At 46.7% G+C, this 17325-nt stretch overlaps 1 protein-coding gene across 1 annotated transcript in view; it reads right to left on the bottom strand.

The window, feature by feature from the left end:
• ERGIC1 (endoplasmic reticulum-golgi intermediate compartment 1) overlaps positions 1-17325 on the bottom strand; it is a 110489-nt gene that overhangs the window by 40618 nt on the left and 52546 nt on the right. Inside the window, exon 3 of the mRNA XM_054691622.1 lies at positions 13726-13798. Coding sequence (XP_054547597.1) covers positions 13726-13798 — 73 coding nt within the window. The remainder of the gene's footprint in view (positions 1-13725; positions 13799-17325) is intronic.

Below are 17325 nucleotides of genomic sequence, written 5' to 3'. Positions count from 1 at the left end.
ATTTATGCATACAAGAAGCTGGGGTGCAGGCCAGAGATGTGGGGTGTGAGAGGATTCACCAAAGACAGAGTGGGGAACAGAAGAGGCAGACGGACTGAAATACACTGCTGAGGGGAGCAGCAGGCGAGCCAAGGAGACAACTGCTGTGCCATGTGGATACCTCCCTGGCCAGGGATTGAGCCCGTGCTGCAGCAGCTGTGGATAGCTTCACAGTGCTGAGTCTTACTCCTTGCACCACCAGGGAGGCCCTGTTTGGCCACTTTTTTGGGAAAGAATGAGTTAGGCTAGCACAAACACTTCATTCTTACTAAGATCCCAACCTTTGTGCCCCAGCACTAGTATGATGCAGTTGGTGCTCAATTAACAAGAAACAGTGGGTTCAGAGACACCCAGGGGTCGTTTCTTTGGGGGGGGGGGCACAAGGATGTTCTGAAATAAGAGAACAGTCTAGCTTCCAGTTTGCTGAGCCTCCAGCCCCTTCAGCCCGGAAAGGCCTCACTGGGCCTTGGAGAGCATCGTGGTATCCCCTTTCCCCTATGAGATGCACTCATTCCCATTTTAAAATCAGGTGCCAAGGGCCAGAGAGGGTGAGTCCCATCTCCAAGATCACATAGCACAATGGCCGAGCTGGAATTCCCCTCAGGTCTGCCTTCTGCCAAGTTCTTCAAGGCTCACACTGCTTCCCCAACTTTAGCATCCAGGATCAAGGGAGAAAATGAGGGGGGGGGAGGAAGAGGCTGGCCCCTCTGAGGCCACAACGTCCGGGGAGACAGAGGCCAGTGCTTGTCCAGCTCATTCTCAGACCCATAGTGGAGAAGAACAAATGAGCCAGGGTGCAGCACGTTGAGCGCAGCGCTGTGGAGCTGTCTGCAGCCTCTGTGGGTTTGATTCCCGGCTGGCCAGAGAGCAACCCACATGGTGCAGCAGACCTCTCCTGTCTCGCCTGCTGCTCCCCTCAACAGTGTCTTTGGTCTGTCCGTCTGCCTGTTCTGTTCCCCGCTCTCTGGTGAATCCTCTCACACTCTGGCCTGTACCCCAGTTTTTTTTTTTCTTTTAACATTTATCATTTTTTACATTTTTTTAGACAATATTTGCTTCCCCCACCCCCTCAGATTGAGTCCCCATAGAATCTCCTTCCCCAAGGAGATTCACCCATGCACCATCACCACAGTCCCCTGTGCTCCTCCCTCCCTCCCCCTCACCCCTCTTCCTCCTCCCCTGCAGGATGTCTCTGGTTTACAATTGTCTGTTTTTGCTTTGTTGTGTTTTGTACTGTTATTATTATTTTTTTACACCGATGTCTTATTTGGTTCCCCTATATTCCTGTTATAAGTGAAACCATCCGGTATTTTTCTTTTTCCTTCTGGCTTATTTCACTAAGCATAATTCCTTTTAGCTCCATCCAGAAGCTAGAAGGAATGACATATCTTTTTGATTGCTGAATAATATTCCATTGTGTATATATACCACATCTTCTTGATCCAGTCATCTATTTTTGGACATTTGGGTTGTTTCCAGGTTTTACCTACTGTAAATAGTGCTGCAATAAACATAGGTGTACAGGTGCTCTTTTGAATCACTGTTTTTGTGTCCTTTGGGTAGATCCCTAGGAGTGGAATTGCCAGATCGTATGGTAGCTCCATTTTTAGTAGACTGAGGAACCTCCAGACAGCTTTCCACAATGGTTGGACCAGTTTGCACTCCCACCAGCAATGTAGGAGAGTTCCTTTTTCATCGCATCCTCGCCAACATTTGTTGTTGCTTGTTTTTTTGATATGTGCCATTCTTACTGGTGTAAGGTGGTATCTCAGTGTGGTTTTGATTTGCATTTCCCTGATGATAAGGGATGTTGAACATTTTTTCATATGCCTGTTGGCCATTTGCATTTCCACTTTGGAGAAATGTCTTTTGAGTTCTTCTGCCCATTTCTTGACCGGATTGTTTATTTTGTTTTTGTTGAGCCATGTGAGTTCTTTGTATATCATTGTGATCTGTCCCTTATCAGTTGGATGTAGTGCAAAGATTTTTTCCCAATCAGTGGGGTGTCTCTCTGTTTTGGTTAATGTTTCTTTTGCTGTGCAGAAGCTTTTCAGTTTGATGTAATCCCAGGTGTTTATCTTTGCCTTCACTATCACTGCTTTGGGTGATGAGTCTTTAAAGATGTTTTTTTTATTTTTTATAGAGGCATGTTTTTTATTTATTTATTTGTTTGTTTTTGTTTTGTTTGTTTTTGTTTATACATGCACTGGGTACAGTCAGAAGCGCGGGAGGGTGAGAGAATTCACCAGAGCCAGAGCGGGGAGCAGAGCAGGCAGAAGGACCGAAGTACACTGCTGAGGGGAGCAGCAGGCGGCAGGAGAGGTCTGCACGCCATGTGGGACCCTCCTCCAGTGGCCGGGGAGCAGCCGGGGATCGAACCGGAGCCGCGGAGGCTGCGGGCAGCTTCGCAACCCAGCGCTCAACCACTGCGCCACCGGGGAGGCCCTAAAGATGTTTTGAGATGTATATCTTATAGTGTTTTAACTATATTTTCTTCTATATATTTTATGGTTTCAGGTCTTATGTCCAGTTCTTTTATCCATTTTGAGTTGAATTTTGTACACGGTGAGAGGTAGTGGTCTAGTTTTTTTTTTTTTTTTTTTTTTTTTTGCATGTGGAGGTCCAGTTTTCCCAACACCATTTATTGAACAAGCTGTCCATGTTCCACTGCATATTCTTTGCTCCTTTGTCAAAGATTAGTTGTTCATATAAGTGCAGCTTTATTTCAGGGTTCTCTATTCAGTCCATTGGTCTGTGTGTCTGTTTTTGTTCCAATACCAAACTGTTTTAATTATTATGGCTTTGTAGTATAGCTTGAAGTTTGGAAGTGTGATACCTCCTTTCTCCTTTGTTTTCATCAGTAGGGCTTTAGCTATTCATGGTTTTTGTGGTTCCATATGAATTTCATCAGTATTTGTTCTATTTCTTTGAAGAATGTCATTGGGATTTTTATTGGAATAGCATTGAATCTGTACATTGCTTTTGGGAGGATGGCCATTTTAATAATGTTGATTCTTTCAATCCATGAGCAGGGGATGTCTTTCCATTTCTTTGTGTCTTCTTCAATTTCTTCTAACAGTGCTTTATAATTTTCTTTGCATAGGTCTTTTTTTTTTTTTTTTTTTATAGAGGCATGTTTTATTTATTTATTTGTTTGTTTGTTTTTTGTTTATACATGCACTGGGTACAGTCAGAAGCGCGGGAGGGTGAGAGAATTCACCAGAGCCAGAGCGGGGAGCAGAGCAGGCAGAAGGACCGAGGTACACTGCTGAGGGGAGCAGCGGGCGGCAGGAGAGGTCTGAGCGCCATGTGGGACCCTCCTCCGGTGGCTGGGGAGCAGCCGGGGATCGAACCGGCGCCGCAGAGACCGTGGCCAGCTTTGCAACCCAGTGCTCAACCGCTGCGCCACCGGGGAGGCCCTAGGTCTTTCACCTCTTTTGTTAGGTTTATTCCCAAGTATTTCATTTTTTTTTTTTGGTTTCAATTATAAAAGGGATTTTTTTTTTTATTTCTTCTTCCAATTGACTGTTTGTGTATAGGAAGGCTACTGATTTTTGTGTGTTGATTTTGTATCCTGATACTTTACTGAACTGATTGATTATTTTGAGTAGTTTTTCTGTGGAGTTTTTAGGGTTCTCTATGTATATTATCATATTGTCTGCAAATAGTGATAGTTTTACTTCTTCTTTCCCTATCTGGATTCCTTGTATGTCTTTCTCTTGTCTTATTGCTCTGGCTAGGACCTCCAGTATTATATTGAAGAGCAGTGGTGAGAGAAGACATTCTTGTCTTGTTCCTGATCTTAAAGGAAAGGCGTTCAGCTTTTCAACATTGAGAATAATGTTGGCAGTGTGTACCAGTGTTTTGTATAAATAAAAATAAATCTTTAAAAAAAAAAAAAAAGAACAAATGAGCCAGTGGCAGAAGAGCAAGACCACAGTCTTCGATGGAGGGTCGACTTCTTCACAGATACGTGCTCCTTCTTAGCCACCAGCAATCAAATTCAATCCCTGCTCTAATTTGCAACTCCAGAGGGCTGTTGAATAATGACACTGCTGGGTGATTAACAGCATGGTCACCAAAGGGCAAGATCCTGGTGTCCCCTTTCCAGTTGAATGACTTTCCCTTGAGGCAACTCACCTTCCCTACCTGGGAAGGCCGGGCCTCTGCTCATTACTGAGGGATTGTGGGATGATGTCATCCCCAGGTAATCCTCTGGAGATGACCTCAGCCAAGAGCAGGGTGAGTCTCAGGTGTGGTGCCTGGTGAGCTTACCCTGGAGGCCTCTCTGGGGCTCAAGTACCAAGGACAAAGGACAAAAGGGAGGGGAGGGATGGAAACACACTGGCCTATGGAACTGGGGGTCAGTCTGGTTATGTAAGGCCAGAACCAAGTGCTCCCGTGCCTTCCTGAAGGGCCCTGGGCAGACACATGTGCCGCTGGCTCCATGTCACCTTCCATGTCCAAGGCAAATGTTCCAGAACTGCTGGCATCCTGCTACCTTCAACCAGCAATGCAAACCCACCCGCAGCTGCCTCCTGCAGGTGGCTGCACAAGGAAGCTAGCTTTATTGGCTGGGGTGAGCTGATTTTAAAAGGCCCACCCACAGCCATTGAGAAATCAGACCACCTGGCAGAAAATAAAGGCTTTTTGTACATTAACTGCTGTTTGGGGACTCCCCAGGGCCTGACTTCTCCTGCCACTATGATGGTGATGAGAGGACCCATGGGGCAGCAGCAAAAGGGTGTGGGATTGCCTCCTTCCTCTGCCACCTTGAAGATGGGGGGCCTGGGGCAAGTTACTTTACCTCTCTGTGACTCAGGTCCTTGACTGTAAAACAGGGGAAGGTTTCTAGGAAGTTTGAAGAGAAAGAATGAATCTATGATCAAGAAGTCAGAACAGAGGTTTGTGTGTGGGCGGGGGGTGAGGGGGCACAGGGAACCTTCCCTATGGAAGGTTTGCAAGTCATAGATCTGAACTAAAAAGAAGGCAAGTAAAAATCTAACTTTTCCCCTCAGATTCAATTCTTCATCCAAACCATTGAAATTCAGGAACTCCAAAGTTCTGCATGGCTGACCTCATCATACCCATGCACAGGCGGGCAACCAAAATTACTTTGACAGTTTGAAGAAAAAAAGAGGGGAAAAAAATAAGGCAAAGAAGTTCTAAGTCAAAGCTACTAGAACTTGCTATGGATCTGAGAAGCAAAACCCATGACCCCTCAAAGATCTCCTGCTCCCCATCCCTGCCTTGAATGAGGCCTCTTTCTGTCTGTACACTTTCCTGTGACTCCTGGGGTGTCTAAAATGATGAACCAACCTCACAGAGCGGCTGGGCTGGGCAGTCTATGTGGAAATCTGAAGAGAGGGATCTGACACTAAGGGCCAAGGGTATCTTTTAAATATACGAAGATTTATTTATTTTTATTTTTTTATCTTTTATATATATTTTTAATTTTATTTTTATATTCCCCATACAATTGCAACCCCCTTATTTTGACCCCAAACCCTCCTTTCCCCGCCCCCTCATAGTATGTCTCTGGTTCATTATTGTTTGTTGATTTTGATTTATTCTTTCTTATAGTTATTCTTTTTCCTGGTCCCTTATTTAGGTATTCTAGATTCCTGCTATGAGTGAGACCATCCAGTATTTTTCTTTTTCTTGCTGGCTTATTTCGCTGAGCATGATCCCTTCCAGCTCCATCCATGCTACTGCAAACTGCATGTGTTTATCTTTTTTGATTGCTGAGTAAGTGTATATGTACCACATCTTCTTGATCCAGTCATCTATTTTTGGGCATTTGGGTTGTTTCCAAAGCTTAGCTATTGTAAAGAGTGCTGCTATAAACATAGGGGTGCAGGTGCTCTTTGGAATTGATGTTTCTGTGTCCTTTGGGTAAATACCTAGGAGTGGAATTGCTGGATTATATGGAAGCTCTATCTTTAGTAGGTTGAGGAATCTCCACACAGCTTTCCATAGTGGTTGGACCAGTTTGCACTCCCACCAGCAGTGCAGGACAACCTCGCCAACATTTGTTGTTGCTAGTTTTTTTAATATGTGCCATTCTCACTGGTGTGAGATGGTATCTCATTGTAGTTTTGATTTGCATTTCCCTGATTGCAAGTGATGTTGAACATTTTTTCATATGCCTGTTGGTCATTTGTATTTCCTCTTTGGAGAAGTTTCTTTTTAGCTCTTCTGCCCATTTAAATGGTAAGATACAAAATCAATGCACAAAAATCAGTAGCCTTCCTATACACAAACAATAAATCTGAAGAAGAAGAAATCAAGAAAACCATTCCTTTTATTACTGAAACAAAAAAAAAATCAAATACTTGGGAATAAACCTAACAAAAGAAGTAAAGGACCTATACAAAAAAAAACTATAAAACACTGTTAAAAGAAATAGAAGTAGACACAAAGAAATGGAAAGACATCCCCTGCTCATGGATTGGAAGAATTAACATTATCAAAATGGCCATCCTCCCAAAAGTAATCTACAGATTCAATGCTATTCCAATTAAAATTTCAATGTCATTCTTCAAAGAAATAGAAAAAATATTGATGAAACTCATATGGAGCCACCAAAAACCCCGAATAGCCAAAACCCTCCTGAAATAAAAAAGAAGGGAATGGAGGCATCACTTGCCCAGATTTCAAACTATATTACAAAGCCATAATAATCAAAACTGCATGGCATTGGAACCAGAACAGACACACGGACCAATGGAACTGAATAGAAAACCCAGAAATAAACCCACAGACTAATGGTCAACTAATCGTTGACAAAGGAGCAAAGAATATGCACTGGAGCAAAGAATGTTTGTTCAATAAATGGTGCTGGGAAAACTGGGCTACTACATACAAAAGAATGAAACTTGACTACTACCTCACACCATATACAAAAACCAACTCAAATGGATTAAAGACCTAGACATAAGACCTGAACCCATAAAAGACATAGAAGTAAATACAGGCAAAACACTAGATGACATGTACCTCAAAGACATCTTTACAGACACATCACCCAAAGCAGTGATAGTGAAGGCAAAGATAAACAGCTGGGACTATATCAAATTAAAGAGCTTCTGCACAGCAAAAGAGACAATAACCAAAACAAAGAGAAACCCCACCAACTGGGAGAAAATTTTCGCACACAACACTAATGATAAAGGACTGATCACAAAAATCTACAAAGAGCTGATGAGACTCAACAAAAACAAAGAAAATAAATATACAAAGATTTAAAGTTCTAACTGCAATCTGCTTAGCAAAGCTAGCTTGCTTGCTTAGCAGATAAAAAAATCAAACCGTGGGTATCTTGAGGGCAAAACACTTTTCCATAGAAAGAAGTCACACCACCTGCCCTGGGTCACTACTAGCTGGTGTGGCTGGCCCTACTGGTGTCCTGCCACATGGTATTTACATTAACTGGAAGTAAGCAGCATGGCCGAAACATTGGTTTGGGTAAAGAATTTCCAAAGAGGAGGAAAAAAATTATGGTGGGGAAGGAAGAACACAGAAGACTTCTGGGGTTCCCCATCCAGGCATCTGTATGCAGCCAGCAATCCGGTAAGATTCTCCTTTTGTAAGAGCTAGTCAAACTGAATATCTATGACTAACAGAGTTCTTTTGGACAAGTCATAGCAATCATATGGTATAAGCTCCTATACATCTATAGAGTTCCCATGCATCCTGGCAAAAAAAAAAAAGGAGGAAAGTGAAAAAAAGAAGGGAAAGGGGGAGGGAGGGAAAGAGAAAGAGGAGCAGAAATGGCTAAGGATGCAGGCTGCCCTGGGCAGGGAGAGTGTTAGCCCTCTCACAGGCCCACCAGAGCCCCTCTCGCTTCAAGAGAGTAAGGAATCAGGTGGAAGCTTGAGCTGCCAGAATTCAAATCCTGGCTCTGTCACCTAGTAGTTGGTTGAACTTGGGCAAGAGGTTTCACCTTCACCAGCCTCAGTTTCCCCAGAGGTAAAATGGGGACAATCACAAACTGGGTGCATTCTCCATAGATGGTAAGTGCTCAATAAACATGTTGCTTTCATTGTTATTATTAACTAATATCAATGTTTATTGAGATGATAATCACAAGGACCCCCTCCTAGCATGTGGTGAGAATGGATGTTTGTAAGGCACTCAACACAGCTCTGAGTGGGTGCTGGGCTCCCGGAAATGCTGGCCTTGCTTGTAACAAGTCAAAGGGGAGGTCCCTATTCTGAGCACCCAGATGCAGGCTGGGGCTGTCATATGTAGCAACTCATTTAGTATTCTAGCAAGCCAGTGTTTAGTGGGTTACTGGTCTCTTCCCACAGATGAAACCAGGTTCTGAGATCTCATTTTTCAAAGGTTGGCCAAGATCTCATGGCCAAGAAGAGGAGTGGCAGGATCTAACCCAGAGCTGCCTGAGCTCAGAGCACCACTCTTTTCCCTGCCTGACATGGAATGGGATGGCAGCCAAGAAAAAACTGAGGGTACATGGCCCTGGAGAAGACCTGTGATGCAGAGGCCATTTGGTAATTTTCAGGTGGCTAGCCCACCCCATCCATGGCCCAAGTACCTAAAGGACATGGGTGTACTCAGGGGGTCCATTCCCTTTTAGCCCCCAAGCTTCCACCATCACCCCCCCAGCCACAACCCAGTAGGTCTTAGCATCTGACATGCCCCCCCAGGATGAGGTCTCCCTGAGCCGCAGCACAGAGTGCGTGTTCACAAGTGTGGAACAAACGGGGGAGGTGAGTGATGTGTGCTGGTGGGGATGTCAGTCTCTGTCAGGGAGTGGGGCTGGATTGCGTGGGGGTCCATAAGCAGTGGCCATGTAGGGAGAGAGAAAGAAAGGGACAGGGGAGGTTTAGGTGGGGGGAATGTAGGTGGAATGTAAGGGAGGGCCTTGAAATTCTAGACTGAGGCGTGAGGCCGATGACATCTATGGAAAACAATTTTATTTGCTTTTAGAAGAGCACTTGAATAGTTCAGATTCCTGCCCAAAGTCGCTGACCTCCATGCTTAATAATCTGATTTAATGGAAACTTACACAGCAGTGGGGCTTCCAGCAAGGGTTTAGGGTGGGAGTTGGGTGGGAGGAACAGAGTTATACAAGCCAGCACTCAGGGACCTTGAGTTTTTAATCCTGACCATTCCAGGTATAAGCAAGGGTGTTTATTGCCTGCTAGGAGGATGTCCCCAAATCATCCCTTTGCAGCCACCTAGTCCTGCCCCCATCCCTACAGCCATCGCCCGAGGACAACCTCAGCCCCTCTACCTTGGGCCATGGCCCAGCCTCCTCAATGCCCCAAACTTATCTTCATGCCTGACATGAAGGTCGGCAGAGCCCGACCTGTCACTCTGCCCAGAAACCTCTGGGCCTTCCGCTGCACCTTCACGGGACAACCGTGGCTCTTCTAACAGACCCTGCCTCACTATCCGGGCCTCAGGTGGGCAACATGGGCTCAAAGGAGACATCTACCCCCGCCCCCTTCTTAAGTTACCGGCCTCCCCACTTGGCCTGAGGTGGGTTCAAGGTGACCTCCACGCTCCCCCTGGGTGGGCAATGGCTTCCTAGAGACGCATGCCTGCTCAGTCACCTCACCCTGGAAGGCTGCATCTAAGTTTCCCCATCAACTATTCTGACTAAAAAGGAGCAGCTCCCAGGTGCTTGGGGCTCCAAAATGCCCCAGGCATAAGGGTAGTGTGGCAGGGTGGGCTGCCAAGTCAGCTCCCGGCTCAGACAGATCTGGGTTCTGGCTCTGGTTCCACCACTTAGTAACCTTGTTATGGTGTTAACTGCATGGTGCCTCACTTTCCCCAGTCATAAAGAGGGGCCAGCACTATGAGTAGATCTACCAAGGGGTTTTGTGACAAATAAGTGATAAGTGATCAGTGCTGCCCAGGATGGGAGGGGTGGGGGAAGCTAGCTCCTGGTTGCTTACTATGAACCACGACTGGAAACTATAACATGTTGCTTTACGCTACCAATTATCAATGGATAGTTCTAGCTACTATATTTTCTTATTAGAAATCCTCATCAGGTTACTAATTAAGAGCAGCCAGTGCTAGGGAAGTGAAAGGCTAGAATGTTCTGCTGCTGAATTCTCCAAGGAGGGGGGCTGCTCTCCTGGAAACAGAGAGCCTCTGAGCACTCTGTGGGCCACTCTTCCAAGGATAATTAATGGCCTGTCCAGAGCCCAGGTTGGAGTCCAACCATCCAAGCCAATAGGCCTCCCTCCCCACCAGGCTGGGTAGAACAACATCTGAAATCACTGACAACCACAGGCCGGTGTGGCGCTGCGCTGACCCAATCAGCAGTGACCTCATTTCCAGGGTTGTAATCTCCAGGGGCGGGCGGGGGGGGGGTCTCACCTGCTGTGGTCAATAAACTGCCAGGGAGGGTGAGCTGTGACCTTGGGTTCTTCCTGAAGTGTGAGGGCTTCCCTAGGGTCAGAGAAGCTTCTTCGGAGACCCCGAAAAAGCTATGCTTTTTCAGCTGGATTTTCCTGTGCAGTCCCACTCCTGCATCAGGGTCACATGGCAGCAGAGTGGGGGTGTTAGGGTCACTACATGGTAGCAGATGGAGCTCTGCCCTGGGCTCTGCACAGGCCTCTTTTCTCATCTTTGCCTCCCCACCCTTCCTCCAGGCATTCACACCAAAGGGAGAAGTGCTTACTGAGCATGGGGCTGGATGCCAGGCAAACACTCCATTAGGACTGTGAGGGACCAGAGTGTCCACGATGCTCCCAGGAGCTGGGAAAAGCCTGGAGAAGAGGAGGGGGCAGAGCAGCGGGAACAAGCTGTGCTCTTGGGAAAGGAAGGAGCCCTGCCCTGGGTAAACGGAAACAGGGAGCTGTCCAAGCCTGCTGGAGTGGCTTTCGGGGCACTACAGGCACATGGCAGGTGTGTGTGACCTGCTCAGGTCACAAGCTCTAATGACGTCCAGACCTACCTGCCTGGGCCCACTGCTTCAGCGCCACCTCCCCCTCCGCCCCCCTCCCCTCATTTGCCCTGCTGACTAAGGTTTAATAAGCTGCCCCACAATGTCATAGGAGGTCAGGTTTAGCTCAAGGGAGAGGACAAGGAAATTAACACTCAAGGAGCCCTTATCACAAGCCAGGTGCTGAGCTGCCTTACAGCCTTTGTAGTGTTAGCTGGGAAATGAGTATGAAATGCATGAAAAGATAAGATCTAGTGATATTAAAGTACATTAGGTGCTATGTTAAGTACCTTGCAGGAAAACAAACTTGTTTTAAGCCTCACAAAATACCACTGACTTTCTCTCTTCCCCTGCTTTGTTTTTTTTTTTTAAACTCAGAGCCCTTCTCCCTAATTAATACATTAATGTGTCTATTGCTTCTCTGAGCGTGGAACGACATAGCAGTAAGGCATACTCCGTTCCTGACTTTGGGGTCTCCGAACCAAGGAGGGTTCTGATTAATATACTGTAGAGTACTGGCCTAGCCAGACTCGATTCTACCTTTTCCTGATAGCTCACTTGGCTCTAGCCACACCAACTTGCTAGGTGCTTTTCATATACATACCAGATAATTCCTGTCTTGGGGCCTTTGCACTTGCTAGTACTTGGGACACTGCTGGGGCTGCCTAGTTGCAGGGGTACACATGTGTACCCTTCTCAACTTGCTCAGAAAATTTGGAGCCTGCACAGCAGCATCTCTCCCAGGGAAGGGGGTGCAGCCCAGAGGAGGAGCCTGGCACACAGTAGTCTTTTATAATGCCAGCGGGGCCCAATCTCTTGCCGTTCTACCTACCTTTCCCAGTGACAACTGAGAAGCCCAATGGCTCAAATGTGCACAGGGCAGGGAGACACTGGACTCTGAGGGAGATCCCCATTATGGGCTGGGGGTTGAGGGGGGCTCGAAGTCCCTTCTGTGACCCTTGAGTAGTCAGGGAATCATGTCTTTTAGTGATCAAGCTTCCCAGACCTAGAAGAGAGTTTTGATTTTGATCTGCCCTCCCTCTCCCTTGTTTGGTTGGCAATACTGAGAGCCAGAGAAGTTTGGCAACTTGCCCGGGATCACAGAGCAAAGCAGTAATCCAGCAGAGGGCTGGTCTTGGGTCTGGGCCTCCTGATGCCTTGCCCAGGGCTCTCTTCCACCACTGTGCCATGATACCCCCCGCACCAGCAATGTTAACCCGGTATCAGCAGGGTTAACAACAGGATCAGAGGGACAGGGAAGGCAAACTCTCTTGTACCAATGGACATAGGAAGCTACATCCAAGAAACAAATGAACGAGATGCTAGGACAGCAGACCTCAGGAGCCATCTCTTAACTGCATGAATGTGACCCCATGCCTCTCTTTGCCTCAGTTTCCTCTTCTTAAAGAGGAGACTACTACATTCCAGGGCTTTTTGAAGATTATATGTGTCCTATATTAATGTTTATATAACCGCTAGGCCCATCTTGGGCTAAGCAGCTATGTTTTTAGTTTCCTATTGCCTTGTGGCTGAGAGAAGAGCAAAGGAAACCAAGAAATTCCATGAGTGAAAAAGAAAATTCCAGTGTTGAATACAGGAGTAGGTGGCCAAGCCCGGAGATGACTTTGGGGGTTGTAAACACAGAAATGAAGAGGCTTGGAAGCCTTGGGGCGGTGGCAAAGGCAGGAAGCTCCTGGCTCTAGTTTCATCTCAGAGGGGTGTCCGATGAGGCCGTGACTGAATAATTCCAATGGCATTCTAGTTACACACCCCAGCGTATTCACTGGGTTGCCCTGGGCTCAGATGATTCTAGGAATCAGGGATGGATTCACTCTGCGTCAGCTACTGCCAGGAAGCCCACACTGCCGGAGTGTGGGCCTGAGGAAAGGGAAGGGGGTGCCGCGGAGGGCCAGGCTCTGATGTCAGCGGCCTCGCCCCCCTTCAGTAGGAAGTGGCTCTCGTTTCTCTGAATTCTCCCAGCTTTAACATCAAATGACCCTGTGATGATTCAGAGGAAAAAAGCCCACTGGTCAAACAAAGGAACGGCAAAGATGAGCAGATGACGGCTGTTCACCAGGGACCGGGGAGGGCCCCCAACAGTACGGGACCAAACTTTTCTTTTTGGCTGTCACAAAGTCACGTTCACTTAGGCTCTAACTTTAAAGCCCTTTTCACAAACACGATGGGACAGGTGCTACAGATTGGAAGGTTCAGGGTACTCTCCTCGTTTTTAATTATTTTTCCTTTTTGTGATGTCAGCAGCCCTTGGTGCTCAAAGTCATACTTCAATTTGAAATGTAAAAACATAAAGTTAATGACAAAGAATGGACACACTGAAAATACTGATGGAAAAGCAACCGAAAATGAAAAGGGAGTATTAACTCTGAGTTAATTGGTAGCAAAATCACTAAAGCGAATGTTTTAGCTTACATGTGCCTGTAATTTCTAGAATTTAAAATTCTATACAGTAAAAATTAAGTCTCAGACTTCTTAGAAAACACTCAATTTCTGCCTCTCTCTACTTTCCCTATTTTCTTGCTTCTCTGTACTATTACTCTAGCACTGGCCGAGCACTTAGCCAAGTTATCCATCTATCCATCCATTCATCCATCCATCCATCCATCCATCCATCCATCCATCCATCCATCCATCCATCCATCCATCCATCCATCCTCCTTTTCTCTCCTTTTGAAATTCCCTCCCTCTTTTCATCTTGAGTTCTGGAAAGTTCTGGGATGCTCCTTTGGGGGCATGGAACTTACACTTCTGTCGTTATGAATCCGGTGAGCTCCGAGAGGAAGAGGAAGAGGATGAAGAGGCAGCAGCAGATAGAGACTGGAAGGGACACAGAAATAGACAGTTAAGGCACTGATGGTGGGAATTCAGGCACTCTCTTTCCCTTCTCTGCCCTCAGAGAAAAGCTGCTTAGATGGAGGGGGCAATGGCCCTCCAGACCCTGGAAAGCCCCTCCCAACCCTGGAAAGCCCCTCCCATACTCTTGGCTTTGAAATGAAAGAGTCCCACTCCCAGAGAGCAAGACCACTTTTGGTTCTATTTGACCTTCCTGCCTGGACCCAGCCCACTGCATGGGCAGACCCTCCTGGGCACCAGCCTATCTGTCTTTTATGAAAGCTCTTTAATGCAGAGGTTTGCCAAAAGTAAAGGCTCCCACAAATGTATGGTTGGCCTTAACTGATAAATACTTTAAAAAGTGGAGCCAATGTTGAACAATCTGAAGATTTCACAAAAAAAATGTCCAGAAGATTTCTGGCTTCTCCAGAACACACAAGCCCTTGTTCCCTGTGGGGTCTGAGCTCACCATTTTGCCAAAGGTCCCACCACTCCCGCCTGCTTCGCAGCTTCTGAGTGTCTGCTGCTGTTTATCACTATCCCCTGGGGTACCGTTAACACTGCCCATGTTTCCATTAGAAATCAGACATTGAATATACTGAATGCTGCACTTGAAGAGCAGGGGCAATTCTTTATGGAAGAGAAGAATGGCCCTATGGGTCTGAAGTGCACAGAGCATAGAACACAGCCCCAGAGTTGACCTGCTTTGCTCAGATTTCTCTTGTCTGCTTGATGATGTTGGCATTTGCATCCCATGGACCTTGGAGTCACTCCTTGGGACAGGACATAATAAGTAACCCCAGGATCTGGGCTCAACTCATCTCCAGATTCACTTTCTGGTACTCCTCCAACATCCAACCACGCAGCCACATGGAGCCACATGCTGTTTGCTAAGGATCTGTCTTATTTCTGTTCCTTTGTCCCTGCAAATGATACCTCTGTCTGGAATGACCTTCCTCAGCTTCCCTCCTTGGTCATCCTCTCTGCATGGTGAGCTCCCGCTCATCCTTCTAGGTGTAGACTCAATTCAAATGTCCCTTCTGATGGGAAGCTTCCCTCTCCACCTCAGGTAGAGCTGGCCTCTCTTTCCCTGGGTTCCACCTACCACGTGTCTCTGGATAAGTTACTTAACCTCTCTTTGCATTAGTTTGCTCATCTGTAAAATGGCAAAAGTAATAGTACCAGCTTCTGGAGCTGGTCTGAGGATTCATACCATAGAGATTTGGGCCTTGAAATGTACCTGGTAGGAAATAATGGCTCAAGCATTAGCACATTACTAGGACTTATATCAGGGAGGCCTTGGAGGCTCTGGTGATTTGGGGAAGATGCTTTGATAAAATAGTTAATCCTTGGTTTCCTGCAAAGAAAAAAAGCTCCCAGTTCCACTTGCTGGTCCTGCTACATTCTTGAGAGTCTGGCTGAAACCAGTTAGGTACCATCGTGGCTATCACTATTATAATCTATCAACAAACAGTCAAAGATGCATCCTGGGTGAAGAGGAAAGAGAAGCAGTGTTTGCTGGGTGCCTACTGTGTGCCCCATTGGGTGAACTTTAATAGATATCCCAGGATTTCATACTCCCCCCAGAGAGGGAGAAGAGCCTGTGTTCAGGGAGAAGAACGACTGTCCAGGACCCACACTGGACAGGGGCAGGGGACAGGACTGGAGTCTGTATGATCTAGAGTCAGTGCCCGATAAACTCGGGCTCCAAGTGGAAGGTGGAGCAGGGTCATCCCCAGAGTCTCCGCCAAGCCTCCAAAAGCACAGTCAATGTGGGGAAAACTAGAATTACTTCTCCTTCTTGAAAATTTTGAAAAAGTTATATCGATAACATTGAAGGGTTTTACTTGGGGGGCAGGAAGAGGTAACAAGTGCACACAATAAGAAAAATAGCTGTATAAAAAGGCATCCCGAGTGAGTCTCTGTCTCCCTCCTGATCCACAGCCCCTGCTCAGAGGCACCACCGTTACTGTGTCTTTCCTCACATATATGAGTGTAGATATATAAACCCTTCTTTTCCTCAAAGCAAAAGCAGCACAATATATACTTCCTTTCCCACGGTGCTTTGCTCACCCAGCAATCTGTTTTTAACAGTTGCCACATCAGTTTATACCAAGTGGCCATGCTTGTTTGGTTTGCCATTATGGAGTAGAAATTAATTTCAAATGAGGATTCCCTTCTGCTGCTAAACACATCCACTGCAGAAGGTCAGCTATGAATCCAAATTTCCCAGCTCACACCCTTCCCCTATGGACATGCCAATTGCAGTTATAGTGCCGCCCACTGAGGGGCAAAACACCCCTCACCTGGAATCTTGAAACTTCTTTAATCAGTGTCCCACACAGCCATGTTTCAGAATTATTTTCACCCCTCCATGCGAAGCCCCAACAGCCTACTGGATGCTTTAATGAAGAACAGGCACACAATAGGAGGTGCTTGGGAAGGTCAAGGCTGACTTAGATGAGTCCAAGTCTTTCAACTACCTTCTACACCCCAACCCTGCAAATGGACCCCAAAGTTCTAATTCCACCCAGATAGAGAGCGGGAAGCTAGTTAGGCCTGGAAAGGCCTCTTTCTGAAACCTGTGTGCTTTGTTCAAGCCTTAGGTCAAAGCTGGTCACCCCAGCAAGCAGACAATAAGCACAGAGTCTGCTCAAGTGCCCAGGAGTCCTGATCTCACGTGCTTCTGTGCCAGTTCCTTCCACCTCTTCCCCCAGACCAGGAGGCCAGTGCCTCAATGCCACTGTGGCTGCCAGGTCTAGTAGCACGGAGCCTGGCTCAGAGAAGGAGTGAAATGAATATTACTGAATGAATGAATGCAAGACATGAAGGCAGATAGGAAATGTTTCAACCAGAAAGACCTTCTGAAACTGAAGGCTGGATGAAGATTTTTCAATCCATGTTTGGGCAGGACACTAAGGCTTCCTGACTTCAGACTTCTGAAACTGACTCAGGCATTTTAGAATAGGAATGTAACCCCGGGAGAAGGCTGGCAAGTGGGAACCCTGGTGCAGCCTGCACCGGGGCACTCAACCCAAGATTCCAGGAAACCAAGGAATTTGTTCAAGGCCACACAGCCACTTAAATAGAAGAGCAAAATTCAAATCCTGACCTGAGTCTTTAGCAGCCTCACCAGTTCCTGCAGTGATGAGTTGCACTTATCACGACACAATGAGATGGTCTGTATCTGCCTGGCCTGCTCGACCACACGTGTGTACCTCAGACAGAGACTGAACCCTGTTCATCAGTGTGGTCACTGCACTGAGCACGAGGCCTGGCCCCTAGACCTGGTGAATAAATATTCACTCATCATGCAGGAGCTAAAGGCTTCCCCAGCCTCACACCATTCCTGTTGTGGACAAGATGTGGCTGTCTTACACACTGTGGCAGGTGTGCAATTAGAACTTGTCCCCAGATGGTCACTCAGCATTGCCTTCTTAATTTTACAATGCACATGCCCTATGACACAGTCATTCCTCTTCTAGGGACGTTGCCTTACAAGGACACCACAC

The sequence above is a fragment of the Talpa occidentalis genome, unplaced genomic scaffold (assembly GCF_014898055.3).
Source record: "Talpa occidentalis isolate TD23 unplaced genomic scaffold, MPIMG_talOcc4v2.1 talOcc4.9, whole genome shotgun sequence".
NCBI classification, from domain to species: domain Eukaryota; kingdom Metazoa; phylum Chordata; class Mammalia; order Eulipotyphla; family Talpidae; genus Talpa; species Talpa occidentalis.
This window is presented reverse-complemented; position numbering and strand designations above follow the sequence as displayed.